The sequence below is a fragment of the Danio rerio genome, chromosome 19 (assembly GCF_049306965.1).
Source record: "Danio rerio strain Tuebingen ecotype United States chromosome 19, GRCz12tu, whole genome shotgun sequence".
NCBI lineage: Eukaryota > Metazoa > Chordata > Actinopteri > Cypriniformes > Danionidae > Danio > Danio rerio.
The window spans coordinates 42,794,568-42,815,014 of NC_133194.1; the positions used below are offsets into that span (position 1 = coordinate 42,794,568).

At 36.2% G+C, this 20,447-nt stretch overlaps 3 protein-coding genes across 3 annotated transcripts; 1 reads left to right on the plus strand and 2 right to left on the minus strand.

Annotated features, from left to right (window-relative positions):
- Nucleotides 1-1,426: 1,426 nt before the first annotated feature.
- On the minus strand, nt 1,427-9,837 carry illr4 (immune-related, lectin-like receptor 4). The gene is given in 7 exon segments (NM_001040040.1): nt 1,427-1,766; nt 1,873-1,991; nt 3,683-3,828; nt 3,908-3,976; nt 5,993-6,082; nt 6,181-6,279; nt 9,739-9,837. Coding segments are annotated over 7 exon segments (780 nt in total). The 5' UTR covers nt 9,827-9,837; the 3' UTR covers nt 1,427-1,597.
- A 1,469-nt stretch (nt 9,838-11,306) lies between these two features.
- rbm48 (RNA binding motif protein 48) lies at nt 11,307-16,705 on the plus strand. The gene is made up of 5 exons (NM_205604.2): nt 11,307-11,509; nt 11,646-11,836; nt 13,689-13,834; nt 13,919-14,478; nt 16,603-16,705. Exons 1-5 carry the CDS (start codon nt 11,384-11,386, stop codon nt 16,672-16,674), a joined length of 1,095 nt encoding a protein of 364 aa, NP_991167.2. The 5' UTR covers nt 11,307-11,383; the 3' UTR covers nt 16,675-16,705.
- On the minus strand, nt 16,704-20,377 carry clxn (calaxin). Its single transcript, NM_001044860.1, has 6 exons — nt 20,267-20,377; nt 19,977-20,132; nt 17,594-17,698; nt 17,372-17,523; nt 16,910-17,014; nt 16,704-16,831 (listed from the first exon to the last, which is right to left on the minus strand). Exons 1-6 carry the CDS (start codon nt 20,340-20,342, stop codon nt 16,775-16,777), a joined length of 651 nt encoding a protein of 216 aa, NP_001038325.1. The 5' UTR covers nt 20,343-20,377; the 3' UTR covers nt 16,704-16,774.
- Between the last annotated feature and the right edge of the window lie 70 nt (nt 20,378-20,447).

Genomic DNA, 20,447 nt, shown 5'->3' on the forward strand with positions numbered 1-20,447 from the left:
CAATCATGAACCAATTGCAAATATTTGTTTGCATTTACAAGCAGAGGAAGATGCACGTGCGCACCTGGGTTATAAATACAGCAGCTACTGCATGTATTTAGGCCTTTTTACATAAAAGAACTGAGAGTTCTTGTGTTTTTGACAATATTCTAAGTTCACTAAACCCTGGCTGAAAATATTAAATGAATTTAAAAAATGTAATTATATTTTTAACACATTTAATAATATAACTTGTAATTTGATTATTGCATTAAACAGTAGTTTATAAACCTATTTTCTTTTAGTAAGTAATGGATTTGTAGGAGTGCATTTTAACATGTGCATCAAACATGCATGTGCGCCAAACTTTTTCTGGATTGAGGCACATTGAATTCGTCTTTTATCATTATCAATGTTTCTAAATTGCTTTGTAAGTAAACTTTATTCCTTTTTTGTTTGCTGTGCTATCTATTATGTTGTTTAAAGCTGCTTCTGACCATAACATGTTCACGCCTTAGTGAAGTTTCACAAACTAATTTCGAGAGGAGCAGGTGATATGATTGAGCAGAGCTGGATTCTCATCTGTAATCCGCAAGATTGATACAAACGTACATTAAAGACAGTTTTTACCCTACTGCCTCATCTTTGTTTTGGAAGAATCCCCCCGTCCACCCCATCTCCTTCTTTTCTTCCCTTTTGTAAGGGAATCTCTGGAGACCTACTTGATCTCGGACCCCCTTTATATGCTTATTGACCAGGTGAGAGCCTTGGGCTCAATTATCTCCGAGTTCAGGGTTCTCTCCCAGGACAGTATTCCAAATCTAATTCAAGACTTCACTCTTTACTTTCATAAAATTATGGATATTATTGTTTAGGGATGCTCCTATTGATCGGTCTGAGATCTTTATCGGCCAATAATCACATTTAATGACTCAATCGGTTGTAAAAATCCTGATTGTTTTCCATTATTTGTTAGATTTTATGGATAAACCCATACACTCATACACACGCATACACTACAGCCAATTTAGTTATTTAATTAACCTATAGTGCATGTCTTTGGACTGTGGGGGAAACCGGAGCACCCGGAGAAAACCCATGCGAACATGGGATAAACATGCAAACTCCACAAAAAAATGCCAACTGGCCCAGCTGGTACTCAAACCAGCGACCTTCTTGCAGTGTTTACCATTGAGCCACCGTGCCGCTCTTGTTGTGCTTTCAATAGCAAAGTTTTTATCTTTGAGAAAAATGTTCTGAAAGATCATCACTTTTAACATCAGTGACATGAGAATAAATACAAGCGGTTTGCTTTCAGCAGTCTATTTTAGTGAATCAAAATGGTTTAAATATGGCCTAGTCAGGAGAAAACCTTGAGACAACATTAGTGAAATTTGGACAAAATTGATAACAAGAACTTGCAATCATGAATGCAATCATGTCAATATAGAGATTCAAATGAGTGACTTTATTGCTTCACAACTTGCAAGCAGCACAAAACATTGGCGAAAGAAAGTCAAAACTAAAGCATCATGAGGTTCTAAAGCAGCGGTGGTGGAGTTCCCTTGACATGAGCATACATTTATATTTGACACATCTCTTTCCTTGCCCACTATGCTTATCTGGAGGATCTGGTTTCACATATTCTTCTGAATGCAATAGTGCAGAATGCATCAAACCAGCTGTTAATGTTCCAGTTGTTTTGTTCAATGCGAGCACAGTCTTCTCCTTCAGTGTACTCATTGCGATATCCTTTCCAGTTATCTGGTTCCTGTCCATTCCAGTAACTGAAAGTGAATGTTTCATTGTGACCATCATTTCAACATCATCAGTATAGTGTGTTTGGATTTTTTAAAATTATTATAGCATTTGAGTGTAAACTATTTTAAATACCGTATATCTGTACTCAGCTTCGTGTTGTCCACCCACAGCCATTGACCCTCAGTAGATTTGTCTGTCAGCCCAATCCAGAACGAGCCTTTATATTTGTTTGTTTTGCTCATCAGGAACTCCTTTAAGGATAAAGGGTAGGCTTAAGATTTACACCACATTCTATTGTATTTATTAACTCTTTCTCCGCCAGCATTTTTGATTATTTTTTCTTTAAAATTTGACAGCCCTCAGAATATTTTCTGCTAGGAATATGACCCTATTCTATATCAAAATAAACATGTCTGATTTTAGGCAAAAATTTACGGTTTTATTACTGTTACAAACCCCTGATGTTGATCTAGGCCTAGGGGAAATGGGGTTTGACATTTATGTGCAATTAAAATAAATTTATACAAACAGTGAATAAAGTGTAAAAGACAACCAAAGTAGATACCAAAAATTGTAACTATTTACAATTACCAAAGTGAACAAAAACAACAAATCAAAAATAAAGAAAAGAGTAATAGTAAATCAAAAATATAATGTAAATATTTACAATATCTACAACACTGAGACAAATACAAAGACGAGGAAAAAAAACAAGAGAGCTGGCAGAAGGGATGTGGGTGGCGCTAAAGAAAGGAAAAGAACAAAACCCAAACAATATCTAACTCCCCAGAATCATCTAGCTAACGGAATATATGAAACCAAAAACATACGAAGAGTCTTCCGGGTCCTAACTATCTATCCAAAAATTTCAAGGGGTGGTGCTCGCCCCTAACCTGATGTACTAAACACAAGAGTAGTCCTACGTGTAGCAAGATGTACGTCACCTTACCTGCTTACCTGTCTGCTTCGTTCAAGCCTTGTAAGCAACGTAAATGAGAAATGAAATGATAGGCTATGAATGACGGACGGATAACGTGCACTGAGAAACGGGCAACAACAAAAATAAACAGTCGGACAGAGATTTTCTTTCTAACACAACGCAATGATAGAAACAAGAGGGACAAGAGGAAAAATAAGGGCTGGTGAGGGGTCTGGCACAGGAGGGGGCTTGTCCGGGACCTCTCGCACCGTAGTGAGAAGCATACCCCTAGACTTGACATATTACCCTGCAGCCCAAGACCGGTTGAGCCTGGTCAGTACTTGGATGGGAGACCACATAAGAAAACTAGGTTGCTGTTGGAAGTGGTGTTAGTGAGGTCAGCAGGTGGTGCAAATCCTGCGGTCCGTGTGAGTCCTAATGCCCCAATATAGTGAAGGGGACACTTTACTGTCAGTGAGCGCCGTCTTTCGGATGAGACGTTAAACCGAGGTCCTGACTCTCTGTGGTCATTAAAAACCTCATGACACTTCTCGTAAAGAGTTAGGGGTGTAACCCTGGTGTCCTTGCCTAATTTCCTCCATCGGCCCTTACCCATTATGACCTCCCAATCATCCCCATCTACCAAATTGGCTCTATCACTGTCTATCCACTCCCCCAATAGCTAGTGTGTAGTGAGCGCACTGGCATCCTGTGGCTGCAGTCGCATCATCCAAGTGGTGGATGCTGCATGCTGGACCTGGTGGGGGTGTGGAGAGACCCCCCCTCCTCATGATTGTGAAGTGTTTTGGGTGTATGGCCATACCCGATCAATGTGCTACATAAACACACTTTACATTACACTTGAATGCAGACAGGTTTCATCAAAAATATAAAAATTGACAAAACTGCTTCATTGCAATGTGAAATTGTCTAAAAAAAAAAAAAAGTAATTGTCTTAATTGACGAGATATCTCCTGTTGGGGAAATGGTTAACAACTTGTTTATCTGAATATAGACACAAACCTGTTCATCTCTGTTGTTTATGATCACCAGATGTCCGCCGTCTGAAATACAGGCATCTCGACTTTTGAACCAATCCAGTGTGTTTGTGTTTGAAGAGAAGTAGTAACATTTTCCTGCATGATATTGCCAGTCCTCTGGACATTGAGCTGCAGGTTTATAGGGTTTGAGATTGGATATTAGTTTCTTGACTGTTTTATGTCGGTGAATTTTGTGATGATCACTTACCACTGTTATTCAGAGCCCGGGACAGATTTTGTTCCCTGTTATATATGTGTTCGAGCACTGCTGAAAATGCTATTTAAAACAGATGAAAGAGATTCATGATAAAATAATACATACGTTTTCTTGCAAGGTTGTAACCACGTCATTATGAAAGGTAATGGAGGTCAGAAGTCTAAAGCCCAATCCCAATTTTATTTTTGTACCCATTCCCTTTCCCCTTGAGTTTGAAGTGGAAGGACGTAAAAAATTTACCCTAAGAATTGGGACAGCACCTTCACTTGTCATCAAAAGTCTTCACGATCTCTTGCTTCATATGAGAGCAGATGATCGCGACTGCTGTAGTTATTCCAGTTGTGCTATTTTTTTGGTTTGTATGTTCAGGAAATCACTGAAGGCAACGATATTATGTTATCATAACGATATAATGTGGCATAAAGATCGTAACTGTACTGTGCATTTACACCGTGGCCATATTCATCCATGTAAACACATTAGTGATGCGCAGATGGGGATTATATACGCGGGTGCAGCGGATAATCTGCGTGTAATAAAAAATACATTATTATTAATTGCGGGTTGATGTAGACCTTTTTCATGGCTGCTGCATGGAGGGCGCCATATCGACCAGCGTCTTCCGGTAGAATGCTAAAAACTTCCGTTTACAGCGTGTACAACTGGTAATTTACGCTCCGAAAATGGGTTTCAGATAACGTTTTAATGTATAACAGAGTGTTTTTGTGACACACAACTCAGAAATGTGTCTGTTAAAGCCGTTATAATGTTACATGTGGTTCAAGCGGGTCAGAAATACGAGAAAAACGTTCTCTTAGTTCGCGTGTATTTCTGACTGCAGACACGTGTACACACACACACACACACACAGAGAGAGAGAGAGCAAACCAGAGTACTGGCATGAAACTTAACAGGTATGAAAGTCGTGCAATTTACAAAAATGAGCAATAAAAGTCTGTTATTGATACTCTGCTGCTGATTTGCTGTTCATTCTAATCGCGAGCCGTTTGGGTTTTATTTCGTGTGTTGTATTCACCACGGTTTGTGTTTTTCTGTCATTTCGAAATGACATTAGTCTATATTTTCACCTTGTCACAGTTATTAAATCAGTGTGTCAGTGGCACAGTACAGGCTACGTGTGTGTGTGTCCAACATTTTGGTGAATTACATTTGCTTGGGCTGGTTATATATTTGAAATAAAGAGGAAATGTTGACTTTAGCGATGACGAGGCTTCATTTAAACTGCAGAAGATGCTGTCTGACAACGAGGGGAAAACGCCTCACAGCAACTGTTTTCCATCCTATTAGATCGCATTTCTTTAAATGATCAGTCCAGGAGATGCTGCTGATGGACAACAGTATTAGTTCAAAGAGGACAAAAGCAGGTAAAAGAGATTAAAACTATCGTTTCAAAACTGTCCAAATGTGACTGTTTACACGCATCAGCTGCCGACAGGAAGTTCTTTGCATTCTCCTTGAGCATACACGCAAAGCATCATGGGTAATTTTGCGTTCCAAGAAAAAGGTCTGTAGCAGGACATAGGAGTTGACCAGCCAAAAATCAGAGAGTGGACTTTGGAATGAGATGCCCAAAATAATGGATGAAGTGCAAGAGTACTGTGCAAAGTTTCAGTTTGAGGAGTCATCGGAGGAAAATCTGCTATCGTTCTGGGAGAAACAAGATCCTTATTAACACGACTGCAGCGCCTTGCAAGAAGAACTTTGTGCATTCCTGAAAGGGCCCAAATTCATTAAATGATTAATAATGATGATGATGACTTAATTTTTCTAATTAGCCTATGAATGTAATAATGAGTGAATAATTTAATCTATTTTATGTACATCTAAATTAGTTTTGAATCCTGCTGTCATTTACTTCCATTATTAATTCAAAAATGGTTTGTTATTATCATCATAATCATCACATTATAACCAGAATAGCAAACCTACTGGAGTGTACAAGACTTCTGGTTTTTGGTCAAATATTTGCACTTTTACAGAAAATAGCTCGCTTTTAGTTTGAAATGAAAGTGAATTTTATTTTATTTTTTAAATATTTAACTTAAGAGTGTTTACCTGTGAAGTTCTCCTGCAGTGCATTGTGGACCTCCTGAAGATCTTGAAGCTTTTTCTGAAAGTTATGGTTTGACGTAGCCTGCATATAGCCTGTTTGATGGAAGAGAAATATTCAGTCGGATCAAGTATTATTTTGTGCCAGTTATAAAATCAATAAATCTGAAAAATAAATAAAACTGTATTGGTACACAAGAAGCTGAGCGCGATCAGTCCAGTGGTGAAGATCACACACAGAGCCGTCAGTACCAGCCGAACACCATCACAACATGAGCGCCTCTTCTGCAAATCTACAAGCATTGATACAAGACAATCTTTCATTCAATCATATGATCATTTTTGATGCATATACCTCAAAACAAGTATAATACAGCTTTGGATTTTTTATTTATTTTTTGTCATTTTTTAAAATTTGTCCTGCTTTAAAAACTTAATTTCTGCTGCTTGTTCAAATTAATTAAAATAAGCTCAAACTACCTTTGAGACTACATACCTATACTACCTGTTTTAAGGAACAAGTAATAACTTGACTTCTAGTTGATCATTTGATATTAGAAGTGGCTTATATGAAAGGCAAATGCCTCTAGATTTTGCTTATTTTACCCAAATAAAATATGATCATGCCTTGATTTTTTATTATTTAATTAGGACAGTAAGGTCTGACTTTGCTTAGACTAAAGTTTTGTCATTGAACAGAAATAATGTCCAGTATAAAATAAAAAGTCATGCTGCAGTGGAAAACAGAATTATTATTGTGTATGACTCCCATGAGCTTGGAGGACTGCATCTACACATCTCTGCAATGACTCAAATCACTTATTAATAAAGTCATCTGGAATAGCAAAGAAAGTGTTCTTGCAGGACTCCCAGAGTTCATTAAGATTTTTTGGATTCATCTTCAATGCCTCCTCCTTCTTACCCCAGACATGCTCAATAATGTTCATGTCTGGTGACTGGGCCGGCCAGTCCTGAAGCACCGTGACCTTCTTTGCTTTCAGGAACTTTGATATGGAGGCTGCAGTATAAGAAGGAGCGCTATCCTGCTGAAGAATCTGCCCTCTCCTGTGGTTTGTAATGTAATGAGCAGCACAAATGTCTTGATACCTCAGGCTGTTTATGTTGACTTCCACTCTGCAGATTTCTCGCACGCCCCCATACTGAATGTAACCCCAAACCATGATTTTTCCTTCACCGAACTTGACTGATTTCTATGAGAATCTTGGGTCCATGTGGGTTCCAATAGGTCTCCTGCAGTATTTGTGATGATTGGGATGCAGTTCAACAGATGATTCATCAGAAAAATCTACCTTTTATTCAACTGGAAGTCCAGTTATTATTTGTTGCTGTTACATCTGCAATCAGCGACAAGACTTAAGTCAGGTGTGTCTGTTATGCTAGATTATTATGATGGAACATTATTTCACCCACATGGTAATATTTTATATTCCCATGATTAAAGTATGCTCAATCTGCTTTCTATGCGTGTATATAGTTAGTAAATGAGCAAATGTGGCATGTTGTCATTACACTTGCATTGTCCTGAAGTTACCATGATTTCATAAGACATCCTGCCCTGACTTCCACAATTTGTCAACTTTCATTTGGATTAATTTATTGTTTTATTTGTTTTACAACTGGTCATTACGGGTTTTCCAGAAATGAAGAATTATATATATATATATAGGTGAAGTCAGAATTATTAGCTCCCCTGAATTATTTGCAGCCGTTTAATTTTTTTTTTCCAATTTCTGTTTAACGGAGAGAAGATTTCTTCAACACATTTCTTATCATAATAGTTTTAATAACTCATATTATCAAGACACTTCTATACAGCTTAAAGTGACATTTAAAGGTTTAACTAGGTTAATTAGGTTACCTAGGCAGGTTAGCGTGATTAGGCAAGTTATTATATAACAGGATTGTTTTGTAGACTATCAAAAAAATGTAGCTTAAAGGGGCTAATAGTTTTGTCCTTAAAATGGTGATTAAAACAAAACAAATAAGACTTTCTCCAGATGAAAAAAAAACATTATCAGAAATACTGTGAAAACTCCCTTGCTCTGTTGAACATCATTTGGGAAATATGTTTAAATATATATATATATATACTGTATATTCCACCTTATTGCTAAACATCCACAGAGATCCTTCTGTATTTTGAATATCAAATAAATGTACCTTTTTTTTTTGGATGCAACTTCCCTTTCTGTAATCTATTGAAACCTCATCCTTCATCACATCACGTTCATGCAAATGCAGACACACCACTGTGAAATTCTCACACGTCTTTTGAATATGTCTAAAGGCCACAAGAACTATTTTAGGCCTGTGAAAGTTTTTTTTTTTTTTTTTTTTTGTAGTATGCATATAATTATGAATGAAAAATCTACATTCACGCAGGCTTTAAATAAACTTTTTGATTTAATAATGATTTAATTTGAAATATATATAAAAACGTGTATTAAAAACCCTGAAAATGTTTTAGTAGGGGTATTTATATTTAATCTTTGATGAAAGGCTATTACATAAAAAATATATTTATTAAAGCCATTCGTAAATTTTCCTTCAGCTTAGTCCTTTATTTACAGCCAAATGAACCGCCAAATACTCCAGCATATGTTTTACACCGCGGATTCCCTTCCAGCTGCAGCCCAGTACTGGGAAACACCCATACACACTCTCAATAACACACACACATACACAATGGCTAATTTAGTTAATCTAATTCACCTATAGCCAGGGTCAGACAGAATCTGCGCACATTTTTTGCAGAGAATTTAAAAACAAATCTGCTGATTTATGCGGAAATATTTTGTCAGTATTGTAACAAAAAACTTAAAATATGAAATAAAAAATTATACATTTTTAACTTTTATTTAATGTTTACAATGTAAATCAAATGAAATCCACTTATCTGGTAAACAAAGCAAGTCTCTCATATAATATCTCGAAGACTGAACATGTTACTTTACAAACTGTATTGTAAATAAATCATGTGAACATTTTAATATTACTATTATTATATCACAAAATATTAGTGCAATTAATTTAAAAACAGAATAAATATAAATTTACACAAGCAAAAACATAGACTTAATGATGGGCTAAAAATCTGCGCGCGAAACCGGAGCACCCGGAGAAAACCCACGCGAACACGGGGAGAAAATGCAAACTCCACACAGAAAAGTCAACTGACCCAGCCGAGGCTCAAATCAGCTGTGAGGCGACAGTGCTAGCCACCGTGCCGCCCTATTAAAGACATTTTTAAATCACATTTTACTTTCGAATTACCCAATTTAGCATCTAATGTGAATCATACTGTGTTAAAATAATTGGGTTAAAAATGCCCCAACGTATAACCCAACTATGGGTTATTTTAACCCAGTGCACTGGGTTATGTAATTTATCCCAATGCATAGATAGTGTTATCTTAATTAAATGTTTTTTCATTTTCTATTTTTACATTATGGCTGTGTAAAAACAATACAGTGTGTTAGTAAGTACATTATGTTACCATTAAAAACGATACGAGTTCCTTCATCGTCATTTTAAAGCTTTACAAATTCATCGAGGATTTCTATGGTGTTTTAAGCTCTCAGTCGCTTTATTGCAACATAAACATTTAATTGCCACACACACACACACACACACACACACACACACACACACACACACACACACACACACACACACACACACACACACACAGGTTTTGTAAGAATACACAGTTTTTTTTCCTGAAAGCTCACCACACTGATCTGGATCATCTTCATCATCTTTGTCCGCCTGTTTCTTCTTCACAAACACGACCTCTGAATAAACCACGTCCTCAGACATGCTTCTGGAGGGATGCTGCTCAAAGCCTGTATCACAGAATGATGGGGAAAAGAGGAACCTCGTGCTCCTTTCTGTCAAGAATCTGTTGTCATACCTTATGAAATAGCAGCCTATGATAAAACCATTTTATAAAACGGATATGTCCAGTCCTTGCTGCTGATTGGTCATTAGCCGGGTTTTAATTACAACTACAGTAATGATCTTGTAGCAATACTGTGCAAACATGTCCGTGTGTTAGTATTAATATTTATTAAATGAAATATGAGTAGCCCCGCAAAATGTATGTATACGTTATTCATTTATTTAATATGTGTGTGTTTTGGGGTTAAAACTTATCCAGCTGCAGATATACACACGTTTCAGGCACACACGATCTAAGTTAGACGGGTGTTAATGTTATTAACCTCTTCTCGGACATCATCAATATATTTTACACATAAGGTTATTGTTAATATGTATTGTATAGGCAAACACTGTAAACAATAATGCATAGGCATACCATTTCACAAATATAGCGATCAAGACGGGCGAATGGGGAATAATCACCATTCAATATAATACACTGAACAGTTTTCCATCAGTCATCATAGATGATCAGTCATTATTTATCTGACAAAGTCAACATAGCAGATTCTCGTTTGCTCAAACATTTTAAACGATCTAATTTGGACAGGTTTAATTTATTTAATGGATGCATAATGAATGAAATATAGCTAATGTACAGGATAGGCTAATAGCCTACATCATTATATCAATGTAATGTACAAATCTTTTTACATTTAATAAATGTAAAACACTGTTAATCTTTTACTCCAGCAACTGAATAGTATATATTTGCTTAATTTTCTAATAATTTTTATAATGATCTCCCACATTAAATAGGCCTACTAGTAATTTATAGTAATATATTGAGTTCACCCCAAAAAATCAAATGGGCTCACTATTTACTCAGAGGTTCAGGTGGTTCCAAGCTTTTCTGAGTTTCTTTATTCTGCTGAACACAAGAGATGTTTTGAAGAATGCTGAAAATAATTATATGGAAGTTTTGTATTATATGTATTTTTAAAAATCCTAATTTGTGTTAAGAAGAAAGTAAATCAAAATGGTTTGGAACAAGTCAACAACCTAGTAAATAATGACAGAATTTTCGGTTTTGAGTGAACTAACCCTTTAAATGGGTAAAAAAAGAAGCTTGTTTTAAACGTTAAAAACTTAAAATAAATTTATAATATAGTTTATAATTAATTCGTCTGCATTTATAATAGTTGCGACATTTTCTGCGAGTTAGCATCTTACAATTTTGACTTTTGTCCAAATCTTTTTGATATTTATTTTATTTTGTTAGAAGTGTTTATCATAATTTGGATGTGTAAATGAATTATTATTATAATTATCATCGTCATTATCATTATAATATTTTTTTATCACCATCATCATTATTCTTCTTAATATTATTTTTATTAGCATCCTTTTGGGAAAGCGGGCTTTTATTTATTTTTTCTAATTGGAACTTTTATTTTGAAAGCCTGTTTTTTTTCGTCGCTGATTTCCACAGTGATGGACGGGTCAGTTGCTAGTTCCTCTGTGTGGGACACACAAAAAGTGTATAAACATCACGAGCAGCAAAATGTTGCCCAAACGCGACCAAAATACAGAGAAGGAAGACGCCTCAAAGCTGTTAAGGTCGGTTTATTTTATAAATGCCTTTATCTCATCGAATTGTGCAGCGTCAATGTAAGCAGTCATGTTGTCTTTAAGGTCTCTCTCACAAGAACTGAATCTCTGCTTATAAAAATAATGGCTGAATCGCTAATTTTAGGTGTACACCATCAACCTGGAGTCTCGGTATTTACTAGTTCAAGGAGTGCCCGCTATTGGAGTGATGGCTGAGCTGGTGCAGCTGTTTGCTCTGTATGGAGTGATCGAGGAGTACAGGCCACTGGATGAATACCCAGCAGAAGAGTTCACTGAGGTTTACTTAATTCAGTTCCAGAAGTTGACGAGTGCACGGTAAGAAAAGGCTGATTAAATCATGTCCCATGCGAGTCTGTGCCATATATTATATATTGTGCCATATTTTTCTTGTTGATGATATAATTTCAGAAAAGTATTCTTTGCATATTCTTAATAGTGAATCAAATTAGCAGCTAGTGACTATCAAAGTTCAACATTGTTCACAGTCAAATAAATAGTGGTAATGCTGATTTGAAGTCATACTTGCATGTGATTTCAAACCCAATATTAAAAGTACCATGGTAAACAATATAGGGAGCATGTCACAAGTTGTCATTGAAAGAATGTGTGAATCTAAAACCATCCTTACCTCAATGTACCATGTTGGTGCACTGCAGAGTCGCATTCACTTTTAGTTAAAGGGATAGTTGACTCAAATACTGTAACAATAACAATTTATTCACCCTCAAGTGGTTTGAAACACAAAGGAAGATATTTTGAAATCTGGAATCCAGTAACCATCAACTTGCATAGTAGGACAAATAAATAGTATTGAAGTCAATGGTTACCGGCTTCAAGCTTTCTTTAAAATATCGTTTGTGTTCAGCTCAGACGATGTTTGTGACATGTAACGGGTGAGTAAATGATGTCTATTTTTATTTTGGAGTGAACTGTCTTTGTAGGTTCCACAAAATGTGACTTAAAACATTATGATTCATTATTAAAATATTAAATAAACACATATAGAAAACTATATACAGTACACACACTACCATACAATTGTTTGGAGTCTTCCATTTTGAAAATGATTTTGAAAGAAGCATCTTATGCTCACCAAGTCAGCTAATATTTTTTTAACTAAAAACAAAGCATCAACAATCGGATGTATTATTACATTGTCACATTTTCTATCTTGTTTAAAAGTGTAATGTATTGTGTTGAGGATGAAGGGTAATTTTCATGCTTGGTACTCGCATTTATACATGGTTATTGTCACATGACTCTTCGGAAATAATTAATTTGCTGATTTGTTGTGCAGTATATAATTTCTAATTATTATCAATGTTGTAAAGTTGCACAACTTAACATCCAAAACATCTAAGGGTTTTTTTTTTTTTTGTTCAAGATTCTTTAATGTTCTTTAGTGTCTCTTTCTCTTTAATAACACTGTAAATCTCTTTACTGCCATTAAACATTTTAAGAATATTATAAAGAGTATTTATTGCTGATAATTCTATAAATACTTTTTTACATATTTTTTCCCCTCTAAACCAAAGCAAAAATCAAAGAATAATTATTTCAAATATATGGAATTAAGTAATCGTAGTTATTTTAATTATATTTTAATAAAACTATATATTTTTAGGATAGTGTCAAAGTAAAAATAGCTGTACTGGGATTTTTAAAAATATGCCTGACAAAAATTGTTTTTCTTATAAACTATTGTTACACTGAATGACATCCACTCACCGGCCACTTTATTAGGTACACCTTACTAGTACCGGGTTTGACCTCAGAACTGCTTTTATCCTTTCTGGCATGGATTTAACAAGGAGCTGGAAATATTCCTCATTAATTTTGGTCCATATTGACATGATAGCATGTCATTGAGCAGATAGGATGGATCCATGCTTTCATGTTTGAACTGGAGCAGATTGTCTCGACCATGTACATGCATAAATGAATTGAGTTGCTTTCATGTAATTGGCTGCATAGAAATTGGTGTTTACGAGCAGTTGGACAGGTGTACCTAGCAAAATGGCCAGTGAGTGGATATTGCCATGCTATATATATATATATATATATATATATATATATATATATATATATATATATATATATATATATATATATATATATATAATTTTTTTTTTTTTTTAAATTAATTAATTAATTTATTTTTTTACAGGGCAGCTAAAAGGCACACAGATGAAAAGAGCTTCTTCGGGGGTCAGCTGCATGTCTGCTATGCTCCTGAGTATGAAACCGTGGAGGAAACAAAGCAGAAATTACAAGACAGAAGGAGATATGTTAACTGGGCAAGCCGAAATGCAGGTATGGTAATGCATTGGTATTCTCTCTAAATAAATTGCATGTGTAGAAAGTCTAACAACTATCATATGCTTATTTTGTTTTCAGCACAACTACACAGTCAGCAAGCGGAAGTAAACACAGAGTCATCATCAAGCACAGACACACGAACAGCTGAAGCTCCTAAAATGCAGAAAAACCCTGAAGAAGCCAGAAGGGAGAACGTAAATTCTGACTATATGGGATTTCCTCTGTTGCCTTTGCCTCCAACAGCAGATATTTCTTATAGACTTCAAAATCATTTTACCCAGCCATCACAATTACAGTGGACCAATGAAACGACAGAGGATAAAATGGGCTCTCTGCATAATTTCATCCCTCCTGTACAAAAAACCTCAACGCAGAGTGAGTCTTCCTCATCTTCAGGTGTTAAAGAGGGAGATTTGAGGCAAAAACAGAAGATTTCCACTCCGTCTATTAGATTTATGCCAAGGACTACACATTTAGAGAGCAGAAAAAGGAAACTAGATGAACAAACCTTCTTTTTGAAAGAAGCAGATAAAACGGGGGTTCTGATTGGTCCAAAATTACCAGAGCTGCCCAAGTTGGACATGGAAGATTCTTCGTTAAATGTTACCGCCAATTTGATCCGTAACACCATGACCAAGGTTAGTTTTCTTATTACTTTCAACAATATTGGGATTGTTAACCCAATTTTAAGATTCACCTATTACAGTGCATCAGGAAAGTATTCTTAGCGCTTTACTTTTTCCACATTTCTTTATGTTACAGCCTTATTCCAAAATTTATGAAATTAATTTATTTCCTCAAAGTTCTACACACAATACCCCATCATGACAATGTGAAAAAAAAAGTTTTTTTTCAAAATAGTTTCAAAGAGTTTTTTATAATTGTTGCAAATTTATTAAAAATAAAAAACCTGAAAAATCAGATGTTCATCAGTATTCACAGCCTTTGCTGTGACGCTCTAAATTGAGCTCAGGTACATTCTGTTTCCACTGATCATTCTTAATATTTTTCAGCAGCTTAATTGGAGTTGACCTGTGGTAAATTCAGGTGATTGGACATGATTTGAAAAGGCAAACACCTGTCTATATAAGGTCCCAGGGTTGACAGTGCATGTCAAAGCACAAACCAAGCATGAAGACAAAGAAATTGTCTGTAGACCTCTAAGACAGGATTGTCTTGAGGCACAGGGCTGGGGAAGGTTACAGAAATATTTCTGCTCCTCTGAAAGTTCCAATGAGCACAGTGGCCTCCATCATCCGTAAATGGAAGATGTTTGAAACCACCAAGACTCTTCCTAGAGCTGACCAGCCATCTAAGCTGAGTGATCGGGGAAGAAGACCTATGATGAGAATACAATTCTTTAGAGTGAATGCCAGGTGTTACATTTGGAGAAAACCAGGCACCGCTCATCACCAGGTTAATACCATACCTACAGTGAAGCATGGTGGCAGCTGCATCATGCAGTGCCAATGTTTTGTCAGACAATGGCAGACTTGTCATGATAGAGGGAAAGAAGAATGCAGCAATGTACAGAGACATCCTGAATGAAAACCTGCTTCAGAGAGCTCTTGACCTCAGACTGGGGCGACAGTTCATTTTCCAGCAGGACAATGGCCTAAAACACAATGCCAAAATATCAATGGAGTGGCTTCACAATAACTCGGTAAATGTCCTTGAGTGGCTCAGCCAGAGCCCAGACCTAAATCCTATTGAACATTTCTGGAGAGATCTGAAAATAGCTGTACACTGTTGCTTCCCATCCAACCTGTTTGAGCTTGAGAGGTACTGCGACAAGGAATGGGCAAAAATTCCAAAAGACAGGTGTGCCAAGCTTGTGGCATCATCTTCAAAAAGACTTGAGGCTGTAATTGCTGCCAAAGGTGCATCAACAAAGTATTGAGCAAAGGCTGTGAATACTTCTGTACATGTGATTTTATTTTCAGGTTTTTTATTTTTAATAAATTTGCAACAATTAAAAAAAATCACATTGTCATTATGGGGTATTGTGTGTAGAATTTTAAGGAAATAACTTAATTGAATCAATTTTGGAATAAGGCTGTAACTTAAAAAAATGTGGAAAAAGAAAAGCGACATGAATACTTTCCTGTTTTCCCTCACCTGGTGGTGTTTTAAAGAGAAAGTACACCAAAAAATGAAAATTGTTGTAATTATTACCTACTTGTTCTAAACAAGTTCTGTTGAACATAAAAGCAGACATTTTAAGGAAAGTTGAAAATGTGCGACCTTTGACATTCACAGTCGGAAAAATAAATATGGAAGTCAATGGTTGCAGGCTTCCAACATTCTTCAAAATTTGTGTTCTACAAAACAAACTCAAACTAGTTTGGAATAAGTCAAGGGTGAGTGAATTATGACAGAAGTTTTGGGTGAACTAACCCTTATAATGCCCGTCGATGTGTTTTGGACAACAAAAGGAGACATTTTCAAAACTGTCCTGCTTATATTGGTTTATATAACACAGAATGAAAAAGTGTCATAGAATTAATTCATCCCATGTGGCACATAGCATAGATTCAAAGAATTCTGATGATATGTTAAAAATATATATATTTTTATAATAAAAATTGTAACCTTTTTTTTGTACAAATTAGAAAGACGTGTGTAAGTCATTAGAACAACACCAGAGTGGGTGTATAATATCTGAATGCTCAGTTTGGGATGAACTATCATGTTTATTATGTACATTAGGTGCTATATTTCATAATATATTGATGCAATAATTTCATATTTTCTTTTTACAGGCAGCATCTGTTCCAGAGGCTAAACCTGTTCTAGCAAAGCACACTACACCAAAACCACGCAGAAGAATTTAAGAAGACAATAAATGTCTTGCAATGAACAGTGTTTTGGTTATTTATTGAGTTTCAGCATCAAATATTGTTTGACAATTTGTTGTTTTCCCTCAAAATCCGGTTATTCTTTGCAGTGTTCGTGTTTCTGGAATGCCTGTTGCTCAAATGCTAGTACACTCTGCCGGATTAATGCACAGATTATTAAAGAGCATGTCCTTTAAAAACAATACATGCACACACAATGTTGCTTGTTTACCTTTGCATCAGGAAGGCAGTTTCCAAAAGCTTCTAGTAAAAGGTTTTCATCCATGACCGTCTTCTCAAAATCAGCATAAGAAACTCTTCCATCATGGTCATAATCCTGATACAGGAAAAATATTGGCAATGCAATAAAAGTGCAGTTCACTCAACAATAACAACCAAAAAACTCTTAAATCCTCCTAATTTCTATTGGGAAAAATACTATTGTACTCAATGGGGACCAAATACCTTTTGTATTTCATAGAAAAAATGATCTCAAACAGGTTTGGAAAAGTAAATTTTGACAGAAATTTCATTATGGGGTGAAGTGTCCCTTTAACAATGGAGAAATATTCCATATTTAATTCAATTTATGTTTATTTCTATAGTGCGTTTTACAACAGATTGTGCCAAAGCATCTTAACAGATGAAGAAAATAAAACCCCATAATATTTCAGATAAATGTTCTGACACGTACCATTTTTTTCAAGGCAATCTCCACAATATCCTTAATCCCCTCATCAGGATCCTCTTCGGTGGGCTGCCTGATGAGGCTGTCTTTCAGCATCTGAAACATCTCCTCACGTGAGATGTATCCATCCCCGTTCAGGTCATACACCTCAAAACAGTCTATTGTATATTATATATCAAATAGCACAATGTATGGAACATGTATGAGATTATAATGTAAAGAGCTCACATTTCATTTTTTCATCCAGTGTGCCTCTTAGAAAGACAGACAGAGCCTCAACCCACTCTTTAACGCTTAAGTAGCCATCGTTGTCCTTGTCAATGACACGACAAACTGAGTGCACAAGAGATTAAAAGTATAGTGAGTGATATCTTCTTGACTCTGAAACATATATGTATTTACTCATTGGCCACTTTATTAGGTGTGATTTTTTTTAATGTAAATAACTAATAATCAGCAAGATGTATCTTAATGCATTAAAGGCTAATAGTTCACCCAAACTTAATTTACTCACTCTTAAGTATTTCCAGACCTATATGATTTTATTTTTCTGTTGAACCCAAAAGAAAATATTTTGAAAAATGTTGGAAACCAATTGCAATTGACATCATAGTTATAAAAACAACTACAATGGAAATCAGTGCAATGGAAAAACCTGCAAACTCCACACAGAAACAGCAACTGACCCAGTCAAGGCTCGAACCAGCGACCTTGTTGCTGTGAGGCAACAGCACTACCTACCGCGCCACTGCGTCACCCCTTACTAAACTTAGATGTATGTATACAGGTTACAAAACACAAAGTGGTTTCTTGAACATTCATTCATTCGTTTTCTTGTCGGCTTAGTCCCTTTATTAATCCGGGGTCGCCACAGCGGAATGAACCGACAACTTATCCAGCACGTTTTTACACAGCGGATGCCCTTCCAGACGCAACCCATCTCTGGGAAACATCCACACACATAAACACTCATGCACTTAGGACAATTTAGCCTACCCAATTCACCTGTACCGCATGTCTTTGGACTGTGGGGGAAACAGGAGCACCCAGAGGAAAACCACACAAATGCAGGGAGAACATGCAAACTCCACACAGAAACGTCAACTGAGCTGAGGATCGAACCAGTGACCCAGCGACCTTCTTGCTGTGAGGCGACAGCACTGCCTACTTCGCCCGGTTTCTTGAACATGGTCACTTAAATGGCTCCACAGTCACCAGATCTCAGTTCAATACAGCACTGGAATGGGAGATTTGCATCAAGGATATGAAAGCTGCAGGTTCTTTTATTAAAATGGACTAAAACATGGAATATTTTCCGCACCTACTCAAATCTGTGCCATGAAGAATTAAAGCAATTTTGAAGCCAGAGATGGTAAAATAGATACATCACCTTAAAAAAACGTAAGTTCAGCAATCATTTACTCGATTTCCACTTGTTTAAATTTCATTGAAAACAATGGTATATATCAGGGGTGGCCAACCGTGTTCCTGGAGAGCCACCTTCCTGCAGATTTCAGTTGCTACCCATATCAAACATACCTGAACCAATTAATTAGGACCTGAACACCACGTGATAATTACAGGTAGGTGTGTTTGATATGGGTTGCAACTGAAATGTGCAGGATGGTGGCTCTCCAGGAACAGGGTTGGCCACCCCTGGTATATATAGTGGAAAAAAAACGGCCACTGACTCCATAGTACTTTTGTTCCTACTCTGAATGTCAATGGCCATTGTTGGGTTAAGTTACTTTCAAGCAGGGGTGGACTTAACAAATATGCAAGGCAAGTAGCTGCTTAGGGCCTCAGGGAATTAGGGGGTCCGACCAATGCCAAGAACCTTATATTAATCATATAGCTATTTTATCATTTTTTTCTGTGTATAACCATTAAGATTTTAACATTATTGCTTCTTTTCTAATATGGGGGCCCCATCAATAATGGAATGTTCGTTAGCTTGTTAAGAAGTGTCTTCAAACAAAAGAAAATTTCCACTGATTCACAAACAGCTATTATTTAGATAATGGTGAAAAGATTACTACTATAGAGCTTGAAAAATGATAGACAGTGCTGTGTGTTTTTGCTGTTGCATCTTTGGTAACAGGTCCAAGATATATTTATATTTAGATTATATTTAGTTTAAACATGCTGTTTATTTACCAAAATAATAATACTAATAATAAATAAATCTATAGAGGAAAAATATCTATAAAGAAAGAGAATGTTTTGTTTCAATGGGGCCCCATACCTTTGCTTAGAGCCCCCCATATGACTTAAGTTTGCCCCTGTTTTTTAAGTGAAATATATTACAATCTTAAACCACTTATAACCACATTTAGATAGGCTTGAGGTTGTAATTACTTTAACAACTAGGGTAACTTTACCCAAACAGAAAGAAACTCATAAAAGTTTAGAACCACTTGAGTGTGAGCAAACGATGGAGAAGAAGTATTCATTTTGGGTCTGAACTATCCCTTTAAGTTTAAACCCCATTATAATGCTTGCATGGTGAACCTAATAAAGTGGCCGGTGAAAGTATATATGCAATAAATACTGCACTGCAAATTGTGATTGTTTTGTTGGTCGTTGTTCTCATTCAGAAACGCAACGTTACCTCTGTCCGTCATCATGTCGTCGGTCATCCCGAAAGTGTGGTGCAGTATATTTCTGAATTTGGCCCGGTCCACTCCAATAGTCGTCTTTCTCTCTGCCTGCTCTCCCAGCAGACTGTTGAACAGCCTTATCAGACACTCCGTCTCTGTTTTATTAACTACAGTATGACCACAGCTTAGTAACGTTAAATAACCTACCTTGTTTAGTATAGTTATTAGAGTTATAACTTTATAAAGCTGCAGGTTATTAACGAACTAAAAGCTGATATCTCAAACGCAAGTAGATACTCACAATGTTTGACTTGTCTGCATAAAGTCTCGGCGAGGTTTTGAATTAATTTTCTGTTCATCGCCGACATTTTCAGCATGTTTTACTCTCTTTTTAGTCTTTGGTTGAATGTTGCTGTGGAAACGTGTAATGTGGGCGGGGCAATGTTGTGACGAGCAAGCGCTGCATACACAAACCAGGATAC

Excerpts from the sequence above, each read along its gene's own strand:
- clxn (NM_001044860.1), bottom strand. The coding sequence starts at position 20,342 with ATGCTGAAAATGTCGGCGATGAACAGAAAATTAATTCAAAACCTCGCC. Across the intron at positions 20,133-20,266 it reads ATGCAGACAAGTCAAACATT|TTAATAAAACAGAGACGGAG; the intron begins GTGAGTATCTAC and ends GTCATACTGTAG. Across the intron at positions 16,832-16,909 it reads ACTGCCTTCCTGATGCAAAG|AGTGTACTAGCATTTGAGCA; the intron begins GTAAACAAGCAA and ends TTAATCCGGCAG.
- rbm48 (NM_205604.2), top strand. The coding sequence starts at position 11,384 with ATGGACGGGTCAGTTGCTAGTTCCTCTGTGTGGGACACACAAAAAGTG. Across the intron at positions 11,837-13,688 it reads CAGAAGTTGACGAGTGCACG|GGCAGCTAAAAGGCACACAG; the intron begins GTAAGAAAAGGC and ends ATTTTTTTACAG. Across the intron at positions 14,479-16,602 it reads TCCGTAACACCATGACCAAG|GCAGCATCTGTTCCAGAGGC; the intron begins GTTAGTTTTCTT and ends TTCTTTTTACAG.